At 35.3% G+C, this 19,730-nt stretch overlaps 1 protein-coding gene across 4 annotated transcripts in view; it reads left to right on the plus strand.

Moving 5' to 3' along the window:
* SIPA1L2 (signal induced proliferation associated 1 like 2) overlaps positions 1-19,730 on the plus strand; it is a 124,533-nt gene that overhangs the window by 70,956 nt on the left and 33,847 nt on the right. For all 4 annotated transcript variants that reach the window (XM_068185071.1, XM_068185069.1, XM_068185070.1 and 1 more), the window contains exons 8-10: positions 5,618-5,775; positions 7,322-7,898; positions 12,603-12,877. In XM_068185071.1, coding sequence (XP_068041172.1) covers positions 5,618-5,775; positions 7,322-7,898; positions 12,603-12,877 — 1,010 coding nt within the window. The remainder of the gene's footprint in view (positions 1-5,617; positions 5,776-7,321; positions 7,899-12,602; positions 12,878-19,730) is intronic.

Below are 19,730 nucleotides of genomic sequence, written 5' to 3' on the forward strand. Positions count from 1 at the left end.
AAAACTATTCCACTTAATCCTTGTTTTACAGATCTTGAAATGTTTATTAATGTGTGAGCTTAGTAATAGATACAGCTAAACTGTATCCTTCAAGGTGTCTGTGAAAACAGAAAATTGCAGTGTATTTTTCTTATTTCTAGAGAATTCCCTTTGCTTATATAATAATTCAGAATGTCTTCAAAGCATTAAGGATGGCTAAAAACCAGCACACCATCCAAAGTGTGCGGTGCACCAGTAAGGTTACTCTGTCTTGCCTGTCTAAGATATTTCTTGTGACTTAATTGAAATGTACAAGCACATTTGGTATAATATATCAGTATTAATGCTTAAAATAATTGCTCACAGATCAGACTGATGGTAGTTTGTAACTTTCTCTGCTACTACTCTATGTTCTTCCAGGTATGCAGAAGTAAGTGTTGATTTATGCAGTTAGTTTTGGAATATTCTTACCTTGCCATGCAAGTTACAATCATCTCAGCCATTGTGGAAGGCTGTCATGAAATAAGGATGCTGTCTCACTTTGGTTTTGAACAGCACACAAAAGATGCTTACTGATTCATTGTTGAACCATATGGGAGTTGTATCTTTCATGTCTATCCGGTCAATAGGTCTTGTGTGAGCAGAAAGGGATGTGTCAAGGCAGCAAGAGAAAGATAAAATAAAAGTATTGAAATTCCTCAGAAGGGATAAATAAAAATAACAATGGAAGAAAGTATATCATGTTATGTGTTTTAAATAATCAGTGCATAGAGCTCTGAACAGTTTGAAAAGCTGTTTCAAGCAAACGGTTAAGACATTAGTGTTTGGATGTGGTTTAAAGAAACTAAATTAGGAATCAAAAGACAAACTTTTCACCATAAGAATAGCACAAAGTTCAGATGACTCACTTCCTGAAATGTGTGGCTTTCAGGAGACAGAATGTTCATCAGACACTCAACTGTGACATAGCTAGTAATCAAGGGATTGGATCTTCATCGCTGATTTCAGATTGTTCTGCTTCTCTAAACTTTCAGTTGCATCTTATTACAAAATAGGATTAATTTAGTAAATGCACTAGGAGTTGTTCTGTCTGTAATCAATCTAACAATCTTTGACAGGAAATGCATGTAAATAAGGAAAACTGTACCATATTAAGATGATATAGTACACTGAATGAGCTTGCCTTAAAAGCAAAAATTAATATTTTCATAGCAAATCACAGGCACTGACAGTAAATATGGCCTTACTTGGAGTTTATTACTTTTGATGTCTTTCGTGAATTTTCCTTGTTTGTGAGAATAGGATATCCTCTTGCCATGATCCACTTATTTTCATATTTTTTTGCTGTTTGTCTGTCAGCTTCACTGCTGTGTTGCTCAGCCACCCCCTGTTACTGTCCTTTCACTTCTTCCTGTGCCTTCCTTTCATTCTTACAATTTCCTTATGTGTCTTTCTTTATAGTCAGGTGCTGATTCTTGTGTACAGCAAAATCTTTCAATTTTAACTCCATGGTTTTCCCTAGCAACAAGCTCTCCTTTCCACAGTGTTTTAGTAAGCTCTCATCATTGTCCCTTTAAAAGGTTCAATATTTAGCAGAAGCACTATGTTGTTATTCTTGGCTTTCTTGGTATCAAAATAATGTGGCAGTTTTCCAAGTTCAAGCAATATGCCTACCTGAAGACCCACCACATTATTTTTCAGGTGATGAGATCTATCAGTGTTTGCACAGCATGTACACTGTCTTAATGAAATGTGACAAGTGCACCCAAATTACTAGAATTTAGCCAGCCTTAATGTGCAAAACAGATTTATAATAACTGTTTATTGGGTTTTTTTTTTTTCTCTTGCTATTTAGTTCCAAAATACATAATGAAGTCTCTTCAGGGTTTGGCTCACTGCATACCCAAGTAAGGGGAAGTTAGAGACCACGGTAAATTTCCTGTTAGGTTATGTTAGGAATGAAGCCCCCCCATTCAATAGTTATTTTCTATATTATTTTCTATATGATGTATGTACTGGCTGAGGTTGTTGCATCCTTTCCCCATGTCCCTTGTTCAGTAATGACTGGGCAAAGTATTCAGTCACTCCTCCTAATCCACGACGGTGACCTTCAGTGAGCAAGCACCGAGCATTGCTTGTGTTCCAAATACCTGTGAGCCAAAAATAGGCTGCACCAGAACTGTTTGTTGCTTCTTCCAGGATATAACTACGCCCTGCTTGGTCCCTGATCAGGACATCCCTCTAGTTTTAGAACCAGCAGGAGATCCAAAGAGCAAGGTAATTTTTATTTTGGCTGCAACATAGGCTGGGAACTTTCAAGTCAGCTGCTCCTTCCCTAGGACGGAGAAGACAACCAGCCCTGGTATGGCCAGTTCCTTTTCCTTTACTGGCCTTTTCTTCAAAGCAGTTCAAGGCTTTCCCCTTTAAACTTTACCTTTGCAATGTCCCTTTCCAAATCATTCCCTTGCAAGTTTCCCACTCACACATTTGCAGTCTGCTTGTGTTCACGTGGTCAGACCCGATTAATCCAAATCTGTTCAAATAATCAGTTTTCACCTGGTTTTATGAAAACTTAAATATGAAACAGATATGCAATAATGAAATAAGCTTGTTGCATTTAACTACTGTTAAAATAGTTGGGTAACAAGACCTGTGGTTTACCAAACTCGGTTGTTCAGAGCTGTTGAAAGAGCTTTTGCCATTCAGTTCTGGTTTTGGTACTGGCTAAGAAACCAAATTGAAAATAAAACTTTTGAAACCTCTTATTTTAGAAATGTACTAAAATAAGTTTGGAGATTTTCTTATTTGACTCTTAACACTTCCTAATTTAATTGAATGAAGAGTATATTTCATTGCTATTTCAACAAGAATTCCTTGTTGTTTTGCAGTTTGACAAAGCTATTAATCCTACTGAAGCAGGAAGATTTTTAAGGCTGAGCACAAACTCAAGCCTTAGCCTATGCTAAGTTTTAAGACAGTTTTTTTCCTTCAGAGATGCATATCTGAAAATTAAGAATTGAATCACTGAATTCTGAGAATAAATATAATAGCTATCATTTAGTGCAAATCATTTAAATCTAATGGATTCTGCTTTTCTAACATATTTTCCTTACTGGACTCCCATTTGTGTGTCTTGTATTTTTACATAACACTTCACTGATTTCCTTTTGGCTGCCTATCATACTTGATTAGGTTTATTTTCAAATTCTAACATGACAATGATGCCTCCTTACTGCAAGTAATTCTTTGTAATCTCTGCACCCAGTTGAGAGCTCCTGTCAACATCAATGCTCAATACTGGCATGAGAGTCTTTGGAGTATGTTAGAAAGGCAGATTAAAAAAAATAATTTTACAACATCCAAAAACCCCCAAACCTGAGCAGACCTCAAAATGGGAGAGGAAGGGGAAACTGAGAACCTGAAAAGAACACCCAAACAAACTAGGAGGTAAAAGTTGGGAGAAAAATCTAGGCTATAGAATGGAACCTAGAAAAGGGTCTCTTATAGATCGTTTTGCTGAGTTCCGGTTTCCTTCAATTCCTTTTTCATTTTCAGTATGCTATCCTTATCTCCTATTTCCCAGAGAGGTATGTGTTCCGTCCTTCTTCTCCATTCAATACTTTATTCTTTTCCTGTTCCTTTATCCTATTCAGAGCACTTCTTTCCATGTTCCAGATCACCCCAGTTTAATTCTCCCCACTTTAGAAGTTCTTTGCTTTATGATCCTCTGTGCACAGCCACAACTGTGCTTTGCCTTTTGCATTGTGTTGAAGTTGACTGACCACTTATGCATGACAACTGTTTATAAGTGTTATGCTGGTTTTATTTTAAACTGAAGGAGTCATTAAGATCTCTACAGTCTTGGTAAGGTTCTTAAAAATAATAATTTGTCTTCCTATTTTCATTTTTTGTGCGTTGTAGAGGTTTCCACTCTTGAAAAATATCCTAGGGATAGGGTATGGGAACTGCCATACTTTTAAAAAGTCTTAGCTAGTAAAATTGCAAACATTTTCAAAACTTACCTTCAAGTAAGTGAATGTTGTTCTTGCTTATGGTGTGTACGATGGCAAGCAGAACCTCCTAAAGGGGTCTACAAAAGCAGAAAATATTCTTGAAAGCAGTAATTATCTTGAAAAATAAATATACCTTTAAAGAGGATTGCATTCTCATTTTTATAATTTACTCTATGGAAATGTATAGGCATGAACCACTGTAACAAGAACAAGTAATTGGGTACTTCATGGTACAACAAGGGCAGAAATTAATCACCTCGTACCTCATAATTGGAAGGTTGCTTACAAATTATAACTGAGGTGTAAATTCCGACCTGTGAATTAGTAATAACTTCTAAACATTAAGTTGTGCTGCCCTAAGAATTGTGTGGCTCTCTACATAAGCAAATTAAAGTATGCCTGACACACTGAGTTCTGTGATCCGTTCCTCGAAGTGTACTTCTATGTGCAACAGTCTGTGTATCTTAAATGGCTCAAATTACCAGTTATTTTCATTTTACTCTTAGAAACCTGAGAACTTGACTGAGCCACATGACTTACCAAATACTGTTTTCTGTTCCTATGTCTGTTTTCAAGTTTCATAAGAAGTCTTAGTTATTTATCTGTATTTGGGATTTTGATTATGTTTAAAATAATATAGATGTACTTAAAGCTTTAAAATTGTGGCTTGACCCTTCTGACTAACTTCAGAATATCATCCTTTATGTTATTTTAAGGGCTATAATGAAACATGCTTATGGGTTCTAGGCTTTAGCTTGTGCAACTTTGCTTTTTGTGGTTGTGTGGTTGGTAGCTGAAATACTAACTTTTAGTGGAACTGGAAAAATGCAACAAAATACTCTCATTGGAAAGATTATTTTCCATGAAATCACCTTGATAGAGAAATTTTTACTTGTTCTGTCATAACGTTTTCAAGTAAATTTATTCTTAAATATTTTTTGGTTACACATGAGCTAAGGTACAGCTTTAAGTGTCTTTATGTTATTACTTGACAATGCAAAATCTTTGGCAGACTTGGTTCTGTTCCTCAAGTATGCAGTTAACGTTTGTGGTGGAAGTTCATGATAATATTTTTTTCAAAATTAAGATTAAGGACAATATTTAATAGTATTGTGACAGGGAAAATGAAGTTTAATGAGAAATAGAAGCAATATTATATTTTTATTGTAGAGACAAGTATTACACTGTAAAGAGGGAATGGAAGTACAGTTTTCTGGATAGTGAGAAATGTCAAGTGACGCAACACTTTTTTATTACTGAAGTGATGCATTAGTAAGAATAAGAGAAATACATTTTTCTCATAGAATAAAATATAAATGAGAAGAAACTATGGAGAACTAGTGTGGGGATGTGAGAACATTTACAAGTATTTTTGTGAACTTAGCCTAATTTTCTTTGCCTATATTTTTGCAGTTCTGGTATGTTGTTATCCATAATACAATAAAAGTTATTTCTGGAAAATTATGCTTTATTTGTATTGGTTTGGCTTGGTTAGTTTTGTGGTTTTTTTTTTTTTTTTTTTTTTTTTTGGTTTGTTTGTTTTTGTTTTTTTTCCCTAAGATGATGAATTTATGATTGTATTTATTTTTTAATAACTAATTTTTCAATGCATGTTTTTTGTCTAGCTGCTAAGGAAAAGGCATATAGGAAATGACATAGTTACCATTGTCTTCCAAGAGCCAGGAGCACTTCCTTTTACTCCAAAAAATATTCGTTCCCACTTTCAACATGTATTTGTCATTGTCAAAGTGCATAATCCTTGCACTGAAAATGTGTGTTATAGGTGAGTACAGCCTTATAACTATATAAGTTTGTTACTAAGGCTACAATGCAACTGTGTTTTCTAGATGTGTTGTATTTCTTATAGATATTATGTACTCAGTTTTAAAAATTTCTGCTGCACTTACTGTGAATTTGAAACCCCAGTGTCTCCCCTGCACACATATAGAGTTATGGAGCACAGTTTGTAGACTCAAAGGGGTATGTGCAGAACTCCATGTTGCTGATTTATGGCCACAAAATGGGGGTATAACAAGTTGGTGAAAATAAGATTTGCAGACACGCCAACAGAAATTAATTTAGAATTAGTATTGCATGTTTCCTTTTTTAAAAAAAAAAGTGATTTAAAGTATTTCAGAAGGTCCTTTAATCTTTGTGAATCCCTGAGTATGACAATATGATGAGTCATGGCCTTTAAGCATGTAAACGAAGACTTTCAGAGAATGGAAAAAAATCATAAATTTTAGATGATTTTAACTCTCACATTTAAGTCACTGCATCATGAATTTTAGCAAGGTAACCAAGGTGGAAACACACTTGTGAATTGATTGGTAATTGTGCAAATAGTGATAAAGACATGAAGCATAATTACACAGGTTTATTTACAAATGTTATTTATTCATTGTTTAAAATGAAATTAAAATACATCATGAGGGTGGGTCATATTACTGTCTTCTAGTGGTCTACTATAACTTAAACTATCTTTTCGGACTTGATTTTGTTTCAATAACGGTTTTGTGTTGATTAATACATGACATTTCCTAAGTTATATTTTTCTTACTATTAAACTCTGTCATTCCAAATTTGATTGTATTTCAGTCAAACAAATAGTAGTTGTACCTACTGTGTACAGTAATTTGAAATTATTTTTCAGTTGAAATATATTATGTATGTATCAATCAATTAGAGGTATAATTATATCAATTAGGAAATATTCCTATTTTCCTTACATTTAGCTGTGAACTGTCTAGATCAAGAATTGTAAATGTTTTCCAATTTTATGAGCATAGAGTAGGCAGCTTAAATAGATGGAGAATGCTCCATTATAGTCACATTTGACACCAATATTTTTTCATTGAATTTACACTTCATTGTAGAAGATGATTGGAGGATAAAAATTTATTTCTGTTTCTGATTTTACATTTCTTAGTTTTAGGACGATGCAACTGAGTGACAGCTGAAAATGGTAGATTTACATAAAAATAATTTTAAAAAAATGCTTCTCTCATTTAATTCTCACAATGCATTTTAATATTTATTACATTAAAGAAAGGAGACATTGACACCCTAAGAAATTATCTTTGATTTTTGTTTTAGCAAGATACCTCCATAAAGTCCTTATGTATTTAAAAGAGGAAAACTATTCTAAAACAGACAACCAGTTTTCTTTGATGTGTCTGAAATGTCTGCAAATTGGCATGTCAAAGCTGTACTTAATTGTATAAATGGATTGCAGAGATCACAGTTCTGCTTATCATCTGATTTTTGGAATTTTTTAGGGAATTAATAATTTTGTTGGTTGTTTGTTTTTTTTTTTTTTCTATTTCCAGTGTTGGTGTTTCACGATCAAAAGATGTTCCTTCATTTGGTCCACCCATTCCCAAAGGAGTAACTTTCCCCAAGTCTGCAGTCTTTAGGGACTTCCTTTTAGCCAAAGTTATTAATGCTGAAAATGCAGCACATAAGTCGGAAAAATTTCGAGCCATGGCCACAAGGACACGTCAAGAATACTTGAAAGATCTGGCAGAAAACTTTGTTACCACAGCTACAGTGGATACTTCAGCCAAGTTCAGCTTTATTACTTTAGGGGCAAAAAAGAAGGAAAAAGTGAAACCAAGGAAAGATGCACATCTGTTCAGTGTTGGAGCGATTATGTGGAATGTGATTGCCCGAGATTTTGGCCAGTCTGCTGACATTGAATGTCTCCTCGGCATCTCCAATGAGTTTATCATGTTGATTGAAAAGGAATCAAAAAATGTTGTGTTTAACTGCTCCTGCAGAGATGTTATTGGATGGACATCTGGATTAATGAGCATCAAAATATTTTATGAAAGAGGAGAATGTATTCTTCTGTCTGCAGCAGATAATTGTACTGAAGACATCAGAGAAATTGTTCAAAGACTTGAAGTAAGTGCAGTTTCTAAACTGCAATTCCAGATATTTTATGAACAGTTATTTGTCTACATTTCCTTTGAGATGTAATTAAAAATGTTCTGTGTTTATAGTTCAGGAATGTTTTTGGTCTTCAGAGAGCATTACCAATAGTAATCTTCACAACAGCATGGCAGATATATGTTATCAACCTGTTTTTCAGGGGTAAGGTTTCAGATACCATTAATCTGATTATTTGCCCAAGGCCATGGATGGTTCCGATGTTGAAATCGGAACTGAAAAGCTTCTGCCACCTCTTAATGTAGCCGGTTCTCTAATCACACCCTTGTAGGTAGAAGTATGATTAATTTAAAAATATATAAAATCTTAGTATGTAAAATATACTTTTTGTAACAACCTGTGAGAATATTAGCTGAAAATTTTATGTAAGTGGTTCTGCTGATTTGTTCCTCCGTACTGAGAAAGTGCAGGAAGTAAACAAAACTGCACCAACTAAAGTCAGTTTTAACAGTTGACTGGATAAAGTTTTTCAGACACTTCATGACCATGTCAGTACTACTGTCCTGTAACTATTTTAGTTAGTCCAAATGAAAGGACAGTAACTCCAAGGTAAAACTGCTGATGCAGCTAGTGGTTGCACTTCACTCTTTGATCTTAATTTAAGTGATTAAGGTGGTCTTTGGGGTTTCTTCTGTTGGAAGGCTCGGCACTGAAAAGAAATCTGTCTGCTTACAGTTTGCACACTGGGATAGTTGGATTGCAGCTGATGATGTAGGGCCTCTCTAGTACTGCAGTCTCATTTAGCATTGCTCAATATGAAGCTCTAAATAATAACTTTCTTCCAAAGTAGAATTGCTATTTCAAGAGCTGAATGTCTTTAAACTCTTCTTGCCACTGTTATCCTTTTCAATTGAGGTCTTCAGTTTCACTTTCCTTAGACAGATATTTCCCTTCTAGAAAATAGTGCTCCCATTAGGTCTTGTTAACCGAGCAATATACATTTCTTAACACAAATGGAAAATAAGATTTAAAGTTCTAGTGAAAACTTCTGGTGTCATCAGTGGCAATTTTTTTTGCTATTTTTCACTTAGTTTTTCAAAACCTGGAAATAACCCATGGTTCTGAAGACAGACCTTTAAGATTTGGTAATTAAAAACCCAAAATGAAATGTTTATCTATGTTTACTTTATTACTTCCTCTTTGTTATGGCCAGATATGGGATTAAATAATGACAAATTAGTTTTAAGCTGCAAATTTAGCATCAGTTATTACTAAGGTTGCCTGAATATTAACTTCAAGCATCTATTCCAATGAACTCTGCCTGCCTTTTCTTTCCCTGCTACTTATCCAACGTTCATACTAATTAAGAGTTAACCATCATTACTTGTTTCAAAACATTTTTGTCCATGTTTCTTGCCTCATCTTTTTCTCATTTTCCCCTACTTCTTCCTATCTTTTGAAAGCTGCATATTGATGTTATGTCCTGGTTGTTTTATAACATTGAATGCTTTCTACAGTCCTTAAATACATTTGATACAGAACCATTTGAACCACTAAAAGTACTTAAAACTCTGATGCCACACTTCATGTGCAAACTTTGAAAACCTTTCAAGTGACTCAGAACACTGCTGAGGTTAACAGCCATATGTGCCAGCAGATGCTAAACATGAAAGCTCAAACTGTGATGTAATATCAATCTTCAGTGACCAGATGATTAACTCTTTTCAGTCATGAGTTAAAGCATTTCTTAGAACTAGTGAGTAGAACATTGCAATTACTAAATGAGGTTGTCAAAGAAATAATGATACTTTATTGCCTAGATTTAAATCATGCAGGTAAAAAGGACACCTATCTGAATATCCAGATTAAGACAAGGTGTAAAAAGATGGCTGAGACCATTATGTTTGTTTGAACTGAAATAATCAGCCCAGGACTGAAAAAAGAGCTGTGACTTGTCAGTCTAGACAAATTTGTATTTGTGGGGGAGAGTATCTAGTCAGAGTAAAAAGAGCAGCAAGCTATAGATTAATTTTGAGGGTTGTGCCGGAAAGCAGGAAAAACAGTGTTTTTTGGGCTTTAGGATAACAGAGAATGGCAGGGTGATAAAAGATTAAATGGAAACATTGAATGGATCTTTAGATAAGAATCTGAGTAGACAAAATTTCCTTAGTTTCCTGTATATTAAAAAAAAAACTCTTCACCTTCTTAATGGCACTTACAGGATCTCTGTCTTTTAACTTTATCTGTTTTAAGTGCTTTAAGAGAAGCCAGCTCTTAGTTCATTTGTGGCCACAAGATCAGTGAAGCTGCAACCAAGTCAGCAGAATGTCGTGTGTTGAAGTGGAGCAGCACTATGTTTAATGTGACATACTATTTAATATGCAGTGTTACCTTTTAGGGGATATGCATTTGGGGAGGAGTAGATCTCCTGGAATACTTTCCATTGGGAATAGATGAGTCTTTGACAGGAATCTTTATCTTTCTTATCTTTTAACGTTTGAATATTTAACTAACTTGAAGAGATTTTGAGTGCTCTGAGTTGGGGAAATCCATATACTTTGGCTGGTGCATTCATTTTGCAGTAGTCTATAATAGTGGCATAATGATAAAGAGGTGTCAGCCTCCAAAAAATAATATTATGTAGCTTAATAAGGATAAAATTCTGTCCCTCAGCTGGGCTCTTGACTATAATAGCATGTTCTTCTTTTAACTGCATGACTAAATGTATATTTTCAAAACTTGTGATGGAAGTATAGCTAACAAAGAGCCAAAAGTTTCCTTTTCACTTATCTAGTTCACAAATTATGGAAGTTTTTTTTTCTTATTGAAATGTAGTCATAAGAGAGCTAGGTCAACAGTATGTTAAAGTTTCCAGTATGCTATATAGTTCTAATACTATATGCAGAGTTATAAGCACAATAGGAAGTTCTATTTAAAAACAAAAGTTTCTAAACTACACTAAAACCTCAAAGCTGAAAAATTACAAAGGAAGTAGCTGCTTTGTTTTTGCTGTGAAAACCCAGAACCTGACTTTGTAAATAAAGCCTCCTGAGTACATTTTAGACATCTCAATAACGACTTTCATATTTTAACTTTGAAACCTACATCTTCAGAAGAACTGGAAAGATTATGAATCAAAATTTCCAGGCAATAATTCTCAGAATATCTGATCCTTACAATATCTTAAATATTTCACAGTTCACAGAAGATTATCCCTTAATGAATGAGAGCTAATTGTATTTCTTCACCTCACAGGTTAAATGCATGAACATACACCAGATAAGCAAAGTTAAAGTAACTCATGGGTTTGTGGCTCTTTGTTCTCATGTGTGCAAGCTCTAATTTTTTTCTGCTGAGTGACAGATATCCATGTAGAAATATTCTATAAAGAAAATAGTGCTTTAAAACTTCCTAAGGTACCAAATCTCATGAGCTGTAAAGTCTCACTCCCTTCTCATGCAACCCTGAATCAGGTGTGGCAAGCATACAAAAAACTAGTAAGCTAGCCTGCCTGGATTCTGGCTCAAGCAGGCAATGGAAAGCAAGAGTAACTGTTCAAAAGTAGACTCCAGAACTAAACTCAAGTCATGAAACAGCCTTTGCAGAGATCTACCATGCACAGCTGATAGTAAACACTAGCCTCCTGTCTATTTTAGTGATGCACACTAAACCCAGCCATAAACAGCACGAACAATTTTGTGGAACTGCTCTTAATGTAGCATGACCTTGGGTAGATCCCTTGATCTGTATTGTAACATATGCATCTCTAAAAGGCAGGAATTTGCCTTGGTGGAATGTTTATGGGAGATCTTTGATAACGTTTCATAGTGGTAAAGTTTTTGTTCTAATTGAGCCAATGAAGCTAAATACATACTGGTTTTGTGACACTGACAAAAGGCAAGACTGGGGTAACGCTAATACTTCCTTGTAATGCAGGTTAGAATTTTGTCTTCTGAGTGTGGTGCAGTATGCCAGCTTACAGACTGTTGGATGACTATGATTTACATAGTAAAACTGCTGAGAACTTGTTTCATAGCCTATAGAAATGAACCTGCTTAGCAAAGTCTGAAATTGAAGGATTTTGGCTGTGCTGTATAATGACAGTTACTTTTCACTGAATAGGAGGAAAGTAATTTTTTTATTTCGAAGTTTCCCAGTGACATGGAAACTCTCATCCCATTTTAGTGATGTCCTCATCTGGAGATGATGGTAGTTAGGAATCTGCCTATGAAGAAAAATAAATAAATATTTTCTTCATTGCTATTTTCTCGAGGAAAACAAGCTGCTAGAACTGAGGCACTTCACTCAGTTTGGCTCATGTTATATTTCGGGTTTAATACTGTTTAATGCTGAATAAAAAACGCCTGCACATCTGCAGTCAGCCAAAAAAGAATGAAGTATTTGACAGGACAGCATTTTTCTTGCTTTGTATTTTGAAACTAAGCCAGCTGTAAAGTTTTCAGTACTATATAAATGGCATTGTGTTAACAGGGGGCAAGGGTGAAGAACTTGACATGGGTCAGGCTGTCTGCCCTGGAGATGGAAGCATTTTAGTGTCGTGAAATGTGTCATTTTTTGTTTTATGCAGAAACCTTCATTCAAACATAAGGTTAAGATAATTTAATGTTAGTATGTTAAAGATAGGTAATATCAAGCCATACACAACTTTATAATGTTTGTGTGCCCTGAAAATGGTGTAACAATCTGGTGCTTCCTCAGATAGTGACCAGAGGATGTGAAACCACGGAAATGACCCTGCGGAGAAATGGGCTGGGCCAGCTGGGATTCCACGTGAACTTTGAAGGGATAGTGGCAGACGTGGAGCCCTTTGGTTTTGCATGGAAAGCAGGCCTGCGGCAGGGGAGCCGCCTGGTCGAGATCTGTAAAGTGGCTGTGGCAACTCTGACCCACGAGCAAATGATCGACCTTTTGCGCACATCGGTGACAGTAAAAGTGGTCATTATTCAACCACACGAGGATGGAGCGCCCAGAAGGTAAGGAGCAGCAGTTCTCAGTGTAACATTTGTATCTGTCTGGGTTTTTTTCCTCTGCTCCTGCTTAAATGATGTGTCTTCTATTGAGGGCCTTCAGTAAATGGATATTGTCCGTCATGTTGCATGGTAATATTGTTGAGGTTTTTAAAGCAATCTTTTCCCCAAAACCCATATTGACTTGTTACAGAAAATAAAATTAGATCCTACAAGAAATTTACTTTATATGGCTTTAAAAGGGTAGGAAGTAAATTTTAGTGTGTCCTGATTGAGCTGTCCTGAAAGCTGATGTTAGTTCTTTCCTTCCACAGGAGAGTTTTATGTTTTAATGCTGAATTAAAAATTTCATGAAATTGCACCTTGTCCATCTTTGAGATTTCTCCAACTCCTGACTATTGAAAAATATTTGGGTGGTTTTTTTTTTCCTTATGTTGAAATTTAATGAAAATGGTGAATTACTGCGTTCTGGATATACATGGTACCAAGTCTTAGAGTTCTACTCAATTTCTGTAGATATCTAATTTATTCACATTAAATGGTGAATTACATCAATGAGTTTGTCATTTAAAGCAGAGAAGTCTTGTTGCAATATGAAATATATGCTCATGCCCAGGGAAAGTCTGTAATAACAATCATTACAGTCACTGTACCAGTGTTTTCAGGATTAAATGCATTTTTCTGTCATCAGTATTCCTTTCTTGGTGACAAAAGACATGTTTCTCCTTTTTTCAATATCATGATGCAGAGAAGTAGGAATAAATTGAAACTTTGTAACAGTGTGACTTTATTTCTCACGCACCTTGTCTAGTCAGTGTTAATTTGGCTCATTCCAAATGAGAACTGTACCAGAGTAAATTTAATTACTTGTCTTCTTTTAGCAGGCCAACTTTAAATCTCTTGTTGATTTTTAATTCAACAGAAAAAACATTAGATGTGTTGCTTTTGGCAAGAGAGCAAGCAATAAAATTTTACGTAGCGTGCGGCACTGTGAAGTTGATGCCAACCATACACGAATGCTGCTTAATTGGTGGCAATTCTCCAAGTAGTCATTGGCCTGATGTATGACACACAAGGGCTGTCCCCTGCCTCAACCTGCATCGTGATGCCTCCCTTTCTGAACAAAATGCCTGTGAATGTAGAATACCACCGTTTTGCTTAGTTGGGTAGAAATTTGCAATTAAGCCTCTCTTTGCTTAGCTTTGCTATTCTCACCATCTGCTTCTGGGTATGAATTTTCACTGACTTGTTTGGTATACATTTCCAAGCTGTTTACAGAATATGAGCCTAATGAGCTGATCCTTTTCTATTGAAGGTAAAAACGTGTATTTTATAGGCCCTGATAGAAAAATACATACTGTGTGTACTGTTTATATTGTCTTTGACATAAATCTTCTTCTAGAGTTAAAATGTTTAAATCCCAGATCAGTGTGGTACATAGCACCCAAGTGAATGTGTAGGAGGAGTTTGAACTGAGTGTTACCACAGTGAGAAAAATCTGCAAAAGCTGCTCCTCTTCATAATTTTTAGCATCTTTAAAATTGTGACTAATTACTAAGAAAAATGAATTTTTTTAAACTGTGTCTATTCTAAATTGTTTTTAAAAGCATGTTTAAATTCTTTTTCGCTTCACCTTTCTAGTGTATATATATAGATACACACACACACACACATATATATATATGAGAAATGTCTCTTTCTCTCAAATATCATTTTCCCACAGAAAATGGCTCATTTTCACTTGTATGTCCCCAGAAATAGGATTAGGGATTTCAACTGTCCAGTCTCTGAAGGGTTTTGAGCTTGCCTTTTTGCAATGTTTATAATCTAATTGGAGCAGACAGAAAAAAGTTATATTGCATGACAAGTCTGACTATTTCCGTTGACAAATATGATATTTGTTCGTAGAATATATTAATGAACAATGGAAAAGAGGAGAGGGCAGAAAGGGATAAATTATCAGAATTTTGAGGAAAAAAAGATAGCCTATCACTGCTACTTACTAGTTAAAACTGATGCAAATCCATCTCCCTGTCTCCTGCTCAATTGCTTCTCTTAGCCTTCTGCAGGTTCTTGTCACAGAAACAGAGAATAGCTGAGGTTGGAAAGGACCTCTGCAGGCTTTTGAGTCCATCCCTATTGCTCAAAGCAAAGTCAGCTAAAGCACATTGCTCATAGACAGGTCCACTGGGTTTTGTATACCTCCAAGGATGGAGATTCAAAAATTCAGTATTTCAATTTTGGTATGCAATCATCCTTTCAGTAAGAAAAGATTTTGTGTGTCCTTTAACGGAATTTCCTGTACTTCAATTTTGCACCCTGCCTCCTGTGTTTTCACCGGATGCAATTCTTAGTTTGTCATCTTTTTTCCCTAATCACCCCATTAGATATTTTGTACACATTGATAAAATCCCTCCTGAGCCTTCTCTTTCCCTGGCTGAAAGATACCAGCACTCTCAGTGTCTCCTTGTGTTTCAGATCCCTTAATCGTCTTTGATCCTTTGCTGGACCTGCTCCATATGTTCATGTCTCTCTTGTACTCTGGTATCAGGTTTACTCAGAAATTTGCAGGTAATAGTTTTGGATGTAAAACAGGAATATCTGGAGAACTAAAATCCATTTCACCTTTTCTTGACAAGAAATGTCCCTGTCCTTGGAGAGTCCCTGCATGGCTAAACAGGATAGAATCAGGGCTCTGTGAGTGATTGCAAACACACCTGTGATAAACATTTAAGACAAATGTGACAGCTTGTCAGGAGGGAACTTTTTTGTATCAAGTAGCTGTAATAATTATCAAATAACACTCAAAGCAGACATACAGATATTTTTTGTGATATTTGAGGTTCCATCCATCCTTGACCCACACATTACAGGTGTCTAGGAGAATGATGGTTAAAAAGCAGGAGAAGGCTTTATGTCTATGCTCCAGTACTTATTGCTTTTATTCACAGGTGGTTTTAGAGGTTTTCTACTAAGAAATGATGTATCAGACTATCTGACATATGTAGGAAAGTACATTTGGAGGCTGAAATAAGTCCCTTGAAAGTTGGACAAGTTGGACTTATCCTACAAAGTATATGATCTTCTGGCAGTTGGGTAGGCTTTTCTTCTTTGTATTTCAACCTGGTTTCTCAGAGTACATACTGTTTTTTGGGGTTTTTTTTTTGTTTGTTTGTTTTTTTTTTTTTTGTTTTTTTTTTTTTTTTACTTAAATGTCATAATCTAGTGTTTCAAGTTCAGCCACAGTGCATAGATATAAAAATACATACATCTCTGTTTCTAAAAGGATCAGTTGCATTAAAAATTTACATACATTTACAAGAATATGAATATAATTTTAGAAAAAAATCCAGAATTTTGTGAAAAAATCCAAATGTATCATTTTAGTAATGCCTGTCTTTCATTTTCTGAGCTAATCAGCTGATTTCCATTTCTTGAAAGACTAGTTTCTGCTTAGATATTTCTGTTGGGGTTTATGAATACAAAGGAATGAAGAATTTCTCTTTGGGTTGCTTACTAGCACTCGTTCCTTGCTGGGATCAGATTCTGAAGTGAGTTTGCACAGATTGGACATGAGTGCCAGGGAGTGTCTTGGGAATTGTACCCTTAAAATGAAAATGAGTTTCAAGTGTGCAGGGGTGTTTCCAAAGCAGTCCCTTGAAAAAACATCAGCCAAAGTGAAGATCTTTAATCAAGTTCTTGACTTGATTTTTTTTTGTCTGTTAGCTTATCCACAATTAATCTTCAATCCATCATTTTAAAAGAAAACGAACAAAATGTAAGTGTGCATCCACTGAGAAGAAACTATGAGCAATAAACTATTAACAAGGATATATTTTTTTCTGCAAACTGTCTTGTATTCATTTATTTCAGCATGAAAATAAACTAGTTGAATGTTGAAGGTGCTTACAAAGGAATGTTACAGGGTGATTAGGAAATTACAGATGAAAATTCGATAAATGTCTTCCATTACTTAATGTAGATCCTTCTACTGAAGTCTTGACAGTAGTATATGCAAAAGCAATCATGGAATAAGGCCTTTCATTTACTATCCTGTAAAATTAATGAACTTGAGACAAAGCTCCTGCTGTTTTCAGTTTGCTCCAGCAATTAAATAATCATGCACAAATTGATGCAGAAATCAAAATTATTTGTGTGGCATCAGGATGATATTTAGATAGAAAGAAGAAATGGCTATTTAAAACATAAATTCTTTAAATGACAAAGCAGTATTAGAACAAATATGTTGGTTGTTGTTTTCAGATCTTAGTAAGTATTCTTGTGTCATATTTGTTTCTGTGCTAGGTCTGTCCCTTCAGAATTGTTGATTTGGGATTGTGTGCATTTGAACAGGAGAATAATGATGTTCATTCTGATTTGCTTTCGCTGGTGGTGTAATAGTCGTTTCAAGGACACTATATCCTTAATCAGCCAAATCCAATCAAGAAATTCCAGCACTTCTAAATGTATTTTAAACTGTAGATTTTGCTAGATTCTTTTTTAATACATTTTACCTATGTGTTTGTCTTAGTTCAACTACCATTTTATATAAAAAAGAAACTGCTTGAGAGCTGATTAAGAAACAATTTCTAGGAAATTTAGAAAGCAAACAAAACTTTAAGCAAAATTTCCAGGGCTGGGTATAAACAGAAGCTGGAGAGCTGTAGGAGCAGTAGATCGGTCTGAACAAGTGAGAGACGCTTTTTCTGCTGTTGTAGGTCGTTTTGGAAATGGAAATACTTTAGTAACTATGACTGAAACTGCCTGTGGGCCATTTTTAAGTACTACTGCAATTCTTCTGAGGTTGTTTTATTCTTTTGAACCTTGCAAACTCCTTCTTACAAATAAAATAGATGTAATGACTTATTTTCCAGTCCTGATGCTTGTTCCCCTTAAATGATTACGTTTTCTTTAAAATAATTGTCTTTCTGGGGCTTTTTAAAAGTAACAGATAACCAGCATACTATAGAATGTTTGGAAAGTGCTTTTAGGAAGGGGAAGAGGCTACTGTGTGGTGGAATTCAGTTATTGTCGCAGGGGTGTTTGCCATGAGCTGGTGGGCTAGTTCATAGGGCCTTCAGATTCTTAATATTTATTTACTTACTTGATAAATTAAGCCACCTGAGCTAGAAAGAAGCCAAGTCTAACATCACCTGAGGCAGGTTGAAGCAGCAAAACCTGAAACTGAAGGTTTGGTTGTAAAAGTAGAATTTGGATGTACCAAACCTTTAATTACCACCCCTGCTACTAAACTAAGAAGGCAGCAAATATCTGAAATGTCAAGGTTCTGATGTTCTATAGAAGTAACTGAAAGAACTATCACTAAGAAAATGTAATTATACTAATTGGAAGCTGTACTACTTACAAAAGTTAATCCTCTCTGCCTAACAACAACAAAAAAAAAAGGTAGAAAATGCTTAACTGTGTTTCTCATACAAATAAAGTCTTTGATTTTTTTCTTACTGGGTTATGAATGAGCTTATATAGTAGGGATTAATCATAATTGCTGAAGTTAATTATCTGTACAGTTGTTACAGTCAAACAGAAAAAACATCCCTAAATGCCTGGCAAAGTGCTGTTTGTCTCTGTTGAGAGATGCAAAGAAGAGTTCCAGACGCTTTTTTCCCCTTTTTTCTTTTCTTCTTTCTTCTCTCTACTCATGGAATAATATTAGAATCATTGAATAATGTGGGTTAGAAAGGACCTTAAAGATCATCTAGTTCCTGTCTGTATTTCTCTTTTTCATGTAACAGCACAGATGTAGAGGCTCTTTAGAAAGCCTCTGAATTGCTTGTCAGCTCACCAACACAAAGGTTCTTTTTAAAACTGGGTAGTAATAAAGATCAGAAGGACAATGAGTTTATCTTCAAGAAGGAGGGATCAGCAGCTTCAACTCTTTAGCTCCATGGAGGGACTGTCAGAGAGTCATCACTTCCCTTAAACCAAAGTGATAGGGTGGGCAGCAGCCCTGTCTGAGGTTGCTGTAAGCAGTCTCATACATCTATTGTGGTATGAAATTATTTAAATATAAAATTGATTTAATTTTAAAAATGTTTTGAATTACGTATGACTACTGTTAGTAGGTTTCTGAGATGTCAGAACTTAGAATTTGTTGTCTTCACTTTTTGACCAAAATTCTCTTAGACCATTTCAGTATTATGCAGTGTCTTGGACTTGTGCTGTGGCTGATACAGGGGATCAGTGGAGTTGAGATATTACCTCCAGGAGGTACTTCACAGTGTCAGGGAAGCGAAAATCTATGTATGTCTTCACTAGCTACATTCTGAGTGTCAGCAAAACTAAGCTACTAAATTCTGCTTTTCAATTAAATCTCTATAATTATATGAAATTAATCTGTGTTTTTTTATGTGGATTTTATAGATTGCACAATGAGTCCTCAGGCTCGTTATGTCACTTTGGGCACTACTGTAGTGTGAGAACAGACATGCAATCTGATAGAAGCGATTGTTTTCAAAAACAAAGTTTGATTTAGCAGAGTGCAGTTATTGTGCTGCTGGATAGACTCTTTCTAGAGCAAGATTAGATGTTTGGAATTGAAATGGTGATCGTAAGGGATAACTCATCAGTGTAATAAACTGATGCACACCAATGATTCCTTCTCTATCCCTACATGTTCTTGCAATACATTGAACCTGAAGTTCAATTGTAACCAGGTATTCTGGCTATGTTGATACCCTAACAAATTCTTCATGCTTGAAATCTGCAGATACCTGGGCTCCAAATACTGAAGTTGTACTCAGTAGCTGATAGTTCTAGGACTTTGCAGAAAATAAAGCTTTTGTGTAGCTATCAAGGTGACAGGGTGCTGATCATGGTGCATGGAAGCTTCTATCTTTTC

This window comes from Anomalospiza imberbis, chromosome 3, assembly GCF_031753505.1.
Source record: "Anomalospiza imberbis isolate Cuckoo-Finch-1a 21T00152 chromosome 3, ASM3175350v1, whole genome shotgun sequence".
Classification (NCBI taxonomy): Eukaryota; Metazoa; Chordata; class Aves; order Passeriformes; family Viduidae; genus Anomalospiza; species Anomalospiza imberbis.